Here is a 7845-nt window from a genome sequence, read left to right on the forward strand (position 1 = left end):
AGGATACATTTAAATTAAAAGCTTTTTTCTTGATAAGGAACTTTATGATACTCTGCTTTCTGGAGTTCGGATTTGGAGGATACCTGATGTATCTACAAACACAGAGGATGTTGGTGGCAATTTGGGCATCGATCAGGTTGCCTCCAGCGGTTAACGCGCTTACAAAGGCTGTGGACGAGGAGGGCCGGGAGCTGAGCCATATGCTGGGTGTGATTGAACGCAGGCTGGCTGCGGCGGTTGAACTCTAAGGTGAGATGGGAGATTAAAATTTGATTTCAATTTACTATGGAAAAAAAGTCAGAATTCTGACTTTTTTCCCCAGAATTTTGGATCCTAATGTAGATGGGCACCATGAAGGTAGAGATATGGAGCACTCAGCTTCCCTGACAAAGATGTGAGTTGTTTGAGGTGGCCAGTGACACATTGGTGGAAAATTACGGAATTAGGCAACTTTTTACGTGCCTGAGGGGTCGCCTCATTAATGGAGGAGCAGAAGGTCATTAAAACAAGAGAGCTAGTCTCTAAAACAGACATGGCTATGGCTTGATGCTAACATGTTTGTTAGCTGTCAGAATTCTGAGAAAAAAAGTCAGAATTCTGAGATTAAAGTCAGAATTCTGAGAAAAAAAGTCAGAATTCTGAGATTAAAGTCAGAATTCTGAGATTAAAGTCAGAATTCTGAGAAAAAAAAGTCAGAATTCTGAGATTAAAGTCAGAATTCTGAGATTAAAGTCAGAATTCTGAGATTAAAGTCAGAATTCTGAGATTAAAGTCAGAATTTTGAGAAAAAAGTCAGAATTTTGAGAAAAAAGTCAGAATTCAGAGAAAAAAAGTCAGAATTCTTAGATTAAAGTCAGAATTCTGAGATTAAAGTCAGAATTTTGAGAAAAAAAGTCAGAATTCTGAGATAAAAGTCAGAATTCTGAGATTAATGTAAGAATTCGGAGGAAAAAAAAAGTCAGAATACTAAACTGAAATAAAATTTAAAAATCAGTTAACTTTTTTTTTTTTTTCAGTGGCCCTAATCCTCTTCCGTATGTAACGTCTCATCCCCATGATAGGGAATCAAGGACAGATCAAGCAGCACATTGATGCTTGAGTTCACAAGCAGAAAATTCAATAACTTCACCACAAATCAACAGTAAAAATATCGATCTTTATTCTTTGAGCTAACATATCAAAGATAAAACCTCAATCTGAAATAGCATGACAAATTACACAAGAACTATACAACAGTAAACAAAGAGTAATTTAGTTACTTTTTCTTAAGATAAAATATTTCTGTTTGCATTTATTACGGAAAATATTTCTGCTCCGTCTTACAAAGCTGACTGAGCGACGGCAGGTTAATTTGGCCCAGAAAAAATCCCTTAGAATAAAAGTCATCAAAAATACATTTTAGATGCAGTTGAAACATGTTTGCATCAAATTAATCAATTACTGTAAAATTTTATAGGCACATTTTTTTCTTTTTTGTCATGGATGAAACAAAAAAAAAAAAAAAAGTGAAATTTTTCCACTTACTGACTGATTTCAGGATGGACAGTCTGGCAAATATGAGAGACATGCGATGGGAAACACATTGGTGACAACAGTTTAAAAGCTACGGTTATCTACTATTTATGGCCGGCTACTAACTTCGGGAAGCTTACAGGTGGAGTTAAGTTATAAGCATGACATCAAACAACAGATAAATAGCTACTCATAAATCAGCTCTATATGCTGTATGTGCTTCTCTTTCCAACAACAGAAAACATTTGGCAGAGCAACATAGGAAAAGGCTGCATTGGACAAATGGTTGCACCTTATCTTATACAATTAATATTAGAACATAAGGCTTAAAAATACAACAGTAAACAAGCAATGCAAAATGATGCACGGTTGAATGAAACGACACTAGTGGAATTGGTCTGGGAAAGAAGAGGAATTCAGAAGGTCCTACGCAACAGAAAGAGCTGCTCCGCACTCCTGCTGCATGTAGGATTGGTTTCACAGTGCGGGGGTGTCCGTTCTATCCTAACCTAGCCCTAATTAACCTCAGTAACTATACATTACTATACACCACAGCACAAAACAGACCAGGCAAGTGGCACGGAAATGTTTGTGGGTCGCAGGGCGTTCATGCTGTACTTCATTTTTAAAAGGATTCTTGTTTCAACTGAGGTCCTGAAAGGATTTCACCTTCAGCAGCACCACGGATCTAACACCCAAGACTCAAACTATTACTTTCATGATGGGTAATTTTGAAGTGACGATGTGTCGAATCAAAGAGTTTTATCTCAGAACAGCGATGGAAGGAAGAAAGAAACCAAGAGAGGAAGAAAATGAAAGTTCTGGGTTTTGTATAAATTTGGAGATGTTCATGTAAACGGAGCGTGTCTGAGTGTGTCTGATGTTAAAACCCGGTGCCACCGTTGACCTCTACATCTCATGGGACAGGGCTTCATGTTGAGCAGCCAGGCCGTTGGTCTGCGGGGGGCCAGGCTGCTCCTCCAGCTGAGCCTTGGGCTGAATCGGCGCGTGGTCAGGCGGTTCGGAGACGACGTGGCCGTTGGACTCGTTTAGCCGACGGACGCGATACGTCTCGTAGTGAATGCTCCCTGTGATGTCCTTGATGTTCTGCATGTGAGTCCTGTGGAGGAGGAGATGTCGCATCAGTACGAGGACGTCTTTGTTTTTGTTGTGATCGGTTTACGTCCAATCGTCATGGTTACAAAGGTCTTGTTGGGCTTTTAATACATTTGAACAGCAACACTTTGAATCACCTTAAAAATATTGAATGGAGACTCCATCCGCATGGTATAAATCAATCAATCAATCAATCAATCAATCATACAGATAATATGAAGACTAGGACTGGACAATAATTTACATCATTATATCACAATATTAGGATGGTGTATTAGCGCCAGGTGTGAGATTTTATTCTTTTTTTTTAAATTTGAAAATAACATTACAAGAATAAAGTCTTAATTTACTAGAACAAAGTTGTAACATTACTATAATAAAGGCATAAACTTACGAGAATAAAGTCGTAACATTACGATAATAAAGGCGTAAACTTACGATAATAAAGGCGTAAACTTACGAGAATAAAGTCGTAACATTATGATAATAAAGGCGTAAACTTACGATAATAAAGGCGTAAACTTACGATAATAAAGGTGTAAACTTACGAGAATAAAGTCGTAACATTACGATAATAAAGGCGTAAACTTAGGAGAATAAAGTCGTAACATTATGATAATAAAGGCGTAAACTTACGATAATAAAGGCGTAAACTTACGAGAATAAAGTCGTAACATTATGATAATAAAGGCGTAAACTTACGATAATAAAGGCGTAAACTTACGATAATAAAGGTGTAAACTTACGAGAATAAAGTCGTAACATTAAGATAATAAAGGCGTAAACTTAGGAGAATAAAGTCGTAACATTATGATAATAAAGGCGTAAACTTACGATAATAAAGGCGTAAACTTACGAGAATAAAGTCGTAACATTATGATAATAAAGGCGTAAACTTACGATAATAAAGGCGTAAACTTACGATAATAAAGGTGTAAACTTACGAGAATAAAGTCGTAACATTACGATAATAAAGGCGTAAACTTAGGAGAATAAAGTTGTAACATTACGAGAATAAAGGCGTAAACTTACGAGAATAAAGTCGTAACATTACGACAATAAAGTTAATAAAGTATTTTACGACAACTCTTACAAGAAGCACTGTCTTCCCTGAAATGAGGAATGTAGAGGATCTTGTGAAGTTATACTCAGTTTCACCAATAAGGAAATATTAAGTCTTTTAGCATCAGCATCAATTTAATAGCAGTATCACAACTTTCAACAACTTTGATGTTACAAGAAAAAAGTCGCAACATCAGCAAAGTACAACACAGAGACAAACAGGACAAACAACCATTCACACTCACACCGAAGGAGAATCTAGAGAAGCCAATTAACCTAACAGTCATGTTGTTGGACTGTGGGAGGAAACCGGAGTACCCGGAGAGAACCCACGCATGCTCAGGGAGAACATGCAAACTCCATGCAGAAAGACCCCGGGCCGGGAATCAAACCCGGAACCTTCTTGCTGCAAAGCAGCAGTTCTACCTGTGTCACTGAGCCGCCAATATTTTCATTTAAATTAAAAATTTCTGCTGAAATTTGTAGCTTTAAATACATTTTTTAACAACTCAACTCAACCTAAAAAAAAGAAAAAACTGAAATACATCATTAAAGCCACAATAGAATAAAGGTTCTTGCTGACTATGAGTTCATGGTAACGGCGCTCCGTCACTCACATCACTAAATGCAGCAGACAGGAACCTGAGATAACAGATTCATGAACAAACCCTGAGATGTAGCTCTATATTAGCAAACACTCAACACATTCTAGAAAATATAATTTCTATTGATTTTTTTCTGGGAAGTAAAGCTTTATCGATTCAGCAGAGCTTACAATTAATTTAGCCCAGCTGCAGAATATGCCACAATGGCCGACCTGCCTGGAGATGTAAACCCTGAAAAAGGATTTGTTAAAATCTTAGCTGAGACGGATTCCCACCTGATGAGGAGATCCCGCAGGTAGGCAAACTCACAATGTGCAATGTTCTCAACTGAAAAGAGACAAAAAGAGGGATTAAAACAATTCTCAATCATGAAAAACCCTCACACACCACCAGATGGCAGCGTTGATCACAAGCTGGGGGGGGGGGGGGATACCTTCCTGGCCTCACATCTCCAGCAATTTTCTGAAACCAAGATAACATGCTGCTCCTCGTTGGGGAGGGTTTATTAATTCCCACCTCTCCTCCTTACTGGAGAACTTTCAAATGAAACGCTTTAACAAACTCTCCCTGACAAGTCACCAGAGCCTCCGGTGGGGCGAACACATGTTTGAATTAGAGATTGTGTCAAGAGGTTGAAAATGAAATAAAAAGAGGGCGCCACTTATGGAAAGCTTTGAAATACAGAGCAGGAAATTAAATTTGCTTTCAAAGGAGTAGAAGGGAGGAACTGCTAAGGCTGTGAATGCTGATTACAGCCATGAGGGGCTTTTATTGAGCTGGATGGCTGAGATCTAACACATTTTCTATATTTAAACTTCAATAAAATAGGCGTTTTCTGAACGAGATATCAAGACCTAACTGCTAGCCACCTGCACTAGAGTTCACCTTCTCACAGCTTCTCCCTCTGCCCCTCAGGTTGCTTTATCTGCCTCACCTTACAGCTCCACTAAAATGATGAATGACTCTAAAATTGAATTATTTATTTTTATATGTGAATACTTGAAAAGGAAACACTTGTTTCAGATGGTTGTTTGAAAAGAATGCCAAAATTTAAGTTAATCTTATAAACTTATCTATTTACCCTGTTTAGAGTTTTGATTTTATTTAATTAATTAGGTGAAACTTGACTATCGTTAGTTTGTTGTGGCTTAGAAATGTAATATTAGTATATCTGAACCAGAACAATTGCTTAAGGCAGACACCCTTTCTAATTCTCCTCTAGCTCTTAGACCTATCAGGCTCCTCTCCTGTGGAACCAACTACCAGTTTTAGTCCGTGAGGCAGACACCCTGTCTACTTTTAAGGCTAGGCTTAAAACTTTCCTTTTTGATAAAGCTTCTAGTTAGAGTGGCTCAGGTTATCCTGAGCTATCTCTATAGTTCTGCTGCTATAGGCTTAGACTGCTGGAGGACATAGGGACCCCTTTTTCATCATTCTGCTTCATTCTATCTCTATTCTCCCACTCTGCAGAATCTGTTAGTTCAATCTCTAACGTTCTGCTCTCTCTGCTTTTTCTCATAGTAGCTTCATCTGGTCTGTTCCTGTTTGGCTGTGACTCCATCCTGGAGAGAAATATCAGCTGTGCTGCTGCCATCAACACCTTTGTTTCTAGATGTTGGAGCTTGGCCTGTTTTCCAGTGTAGTCCTGTTTCTCTGACTGTGACTAACTGGATGTGCTCTCTTCATCCTCTGACATGGGAGCTGGCTCGGAGCTCGTCTGCCTGGCTGTGTGTTTCCTGGACGGGGCCGCCTGTGGAGCTGGTTGAAAGTTGCTTTTTGTATCTATGCTTCTTTTTCTATGTCTGCTTCTGTCTCCTTGAACCCCAGTGGGCCTCAGCAGATGGCCGCTCACACTGAGCCTGGTTCTGCTGGAGGTTTCTTCATGTTAAAAGGGAGTTTTTCCTCTCCACTGTCGCTACAAGCATGAGGTATTGCCTTTGAATCAATGAGTTGATGCAATTAAATGGTTTTCCTTAGATAAAGAACTTTGAATCAATCTGACTGGAGGATCTGTTGAACTGTAAAGTGCCTTGAGATGACATGATGTGAATTGGAGCTATAGAAATAAACTGAATTGAATTAAATGGATTATCCACCTGGGAGTAAAAGATTGTCCTTTATACCTTTAAAGGAATAGTACACCCAAAACATGATTAGCCTTCATTTTCTACTCACCCCCATGCTGAACAACACTCTGGAGTACTTTTTTGATATCTCAAATGCATCTGGAGATCTGGGAGGCTTCTTGCTGTCTGCTGACATTCAAATAATGGAGGTCTATGGCGCCCGAGACAGAAAGGTCCATAAAAGTCCACAAAAAACGTGTCAATATTCCTCCATACTGCTCGTCCAATGTATTCCAAGTGTCCTGAGTGGGTAGCATCCAGAATTTACTCGAAACGAAGTCATTTAGAATGTTTTTAGAGCATAAACAGTAGTGTATAGGATTTCCTGAAAGCGCTTTCACGAGTCTACGGAAACCGCGGCAGACCAAACCAGATGAAAGTGCGCATTCAGCGTCTGCTCTTCCAATAATGCAAGCGTAGAAGAAGAAATGTGCTGTTTACCTGTGCAAAGAAAGAAACAACGAAAGAAAAATGTCTGAGGACTTCAGTGTTGAGGAAGAGCATGAGTTCTTTGCCGAGCTGAATGCGCACTTTCATCTGGTTTGGTCTGCCGCGGTTTCCGTAGACTCGTGAACTCGCAGGCGCGCGCTTTTAGGAAATCCTATACACTACTGTTTATGCTCTAAAAACATTCTAAATGACTTCGTTTCCAGTAAATTATGGACGCTACCCACTCAGGACACTTGGAATACATTGGACGAGCAGTATGGAGGAATATTGACACGTTTTTTGTGGACTTTTATGGACCTTTCTGCCTCGGGCGCCATAGACCTCCATTATTTGAATGTCAGCAGACAGCAAGAAGCCTCCCAGATCTCCAGATGCATTTGAGATATCAAAAAAGTACTCCAGAGTGTTGTTCAGCATGGGGGTGAGTAGAAAATGAAGGCTAATCATGTTTTGGGTGTACTATTCCTTTAAGTAAAGGAACAACTTATTTGGACTTTGTTACGTGACACCTCTGCACCTCCAGAGGGCGCCAAACACACAGTTTCAAACACAACCGCAGATTGAATCCAATCTTCAGTACATTTTCATATAAATCCAATGATAACATCTACAAAGCAGTTTTGGGGTGAGTCACAGATTAAACGTTGCAGGTGCACTAGTATATATTCTTTCTGTACACTTTAAGAAAAATAAAGTTAAATCTCTCCCATCCATCTACTTTAATTATTAACAGGTGTCTTTAATTGGTTAATGCTTAGACTGCCTGGGTACGTATGGAAACTGTGCAACTTCACATGATTAAAATGGCTGTTTTATCTGTTAGATTAAAGAAGCTGGGCTCATGGGGACATCGTGACCCCGGATATAAGAGGAGTAAAGTTGGAAGTGAAGGAGGGACCTTCATGGAGCCACAGCCGTACCAGGATTCATGCCTCTTACCTTCTATGGTGCCCCACTTTGTTTTCCTTCCCAGA

General features: G+C 39.4%; 1 protein-coding gene across 5 annotated transcripts in view; it reads right to left on the minus strand.

Annotated features, from left to right (window-relative positions):
* Window positions 1–1135: 1135 nt before the first annotated feature.
* Window positions 1136–7845, minus strand: part of LOC119775515 (septin-9-like) — a 114273-nt gene continuing 107563 nt past the window's right edge. For all 5 annotated transcript variants that reach the window (XM_038273504.1, XM_038273505.1, XM_038273506.1 and 2 more), the window contains 3 exons: window positions 7811–7845; window positions 4571–4622; window positions 1136–2632 (listed from right to left, as the gene is read on the minus strand). The exon at window positions 7811–7845 is cut by the window's right edge and continues 62 nt beyond it. In XM_038273504.1, coding sequence (XP_038129432.1) covers window positions 2422–2632; window positions 4571–4622; window positions 7811–7845 — 298 coding nt within the window. In that variant the 3' untranslated portion in view covers window positions 1136–2421. The remainder of the gene's footprint in view (window positions 2633–4570; window positions 4623–7810) is intronic.

The sequence above is a fragment of the Cyprinodon tularosa genome, unplaced genomic scaffold (genome assembly GCF_016077235.1).
Source record: "Cyprinodon tularosa strain WSP-4 unplaced genomic scaffold, ASM1607723v1 ctg874, whole genome shotgun sequence".
Taxonomy (NCBI): Eukaryota; Metazoa; Chordata; class Actinopteri; order Cyprinodontiformes; family Cyprinodontidae; genus Cyprinodon; species Cyprinodon tularosa.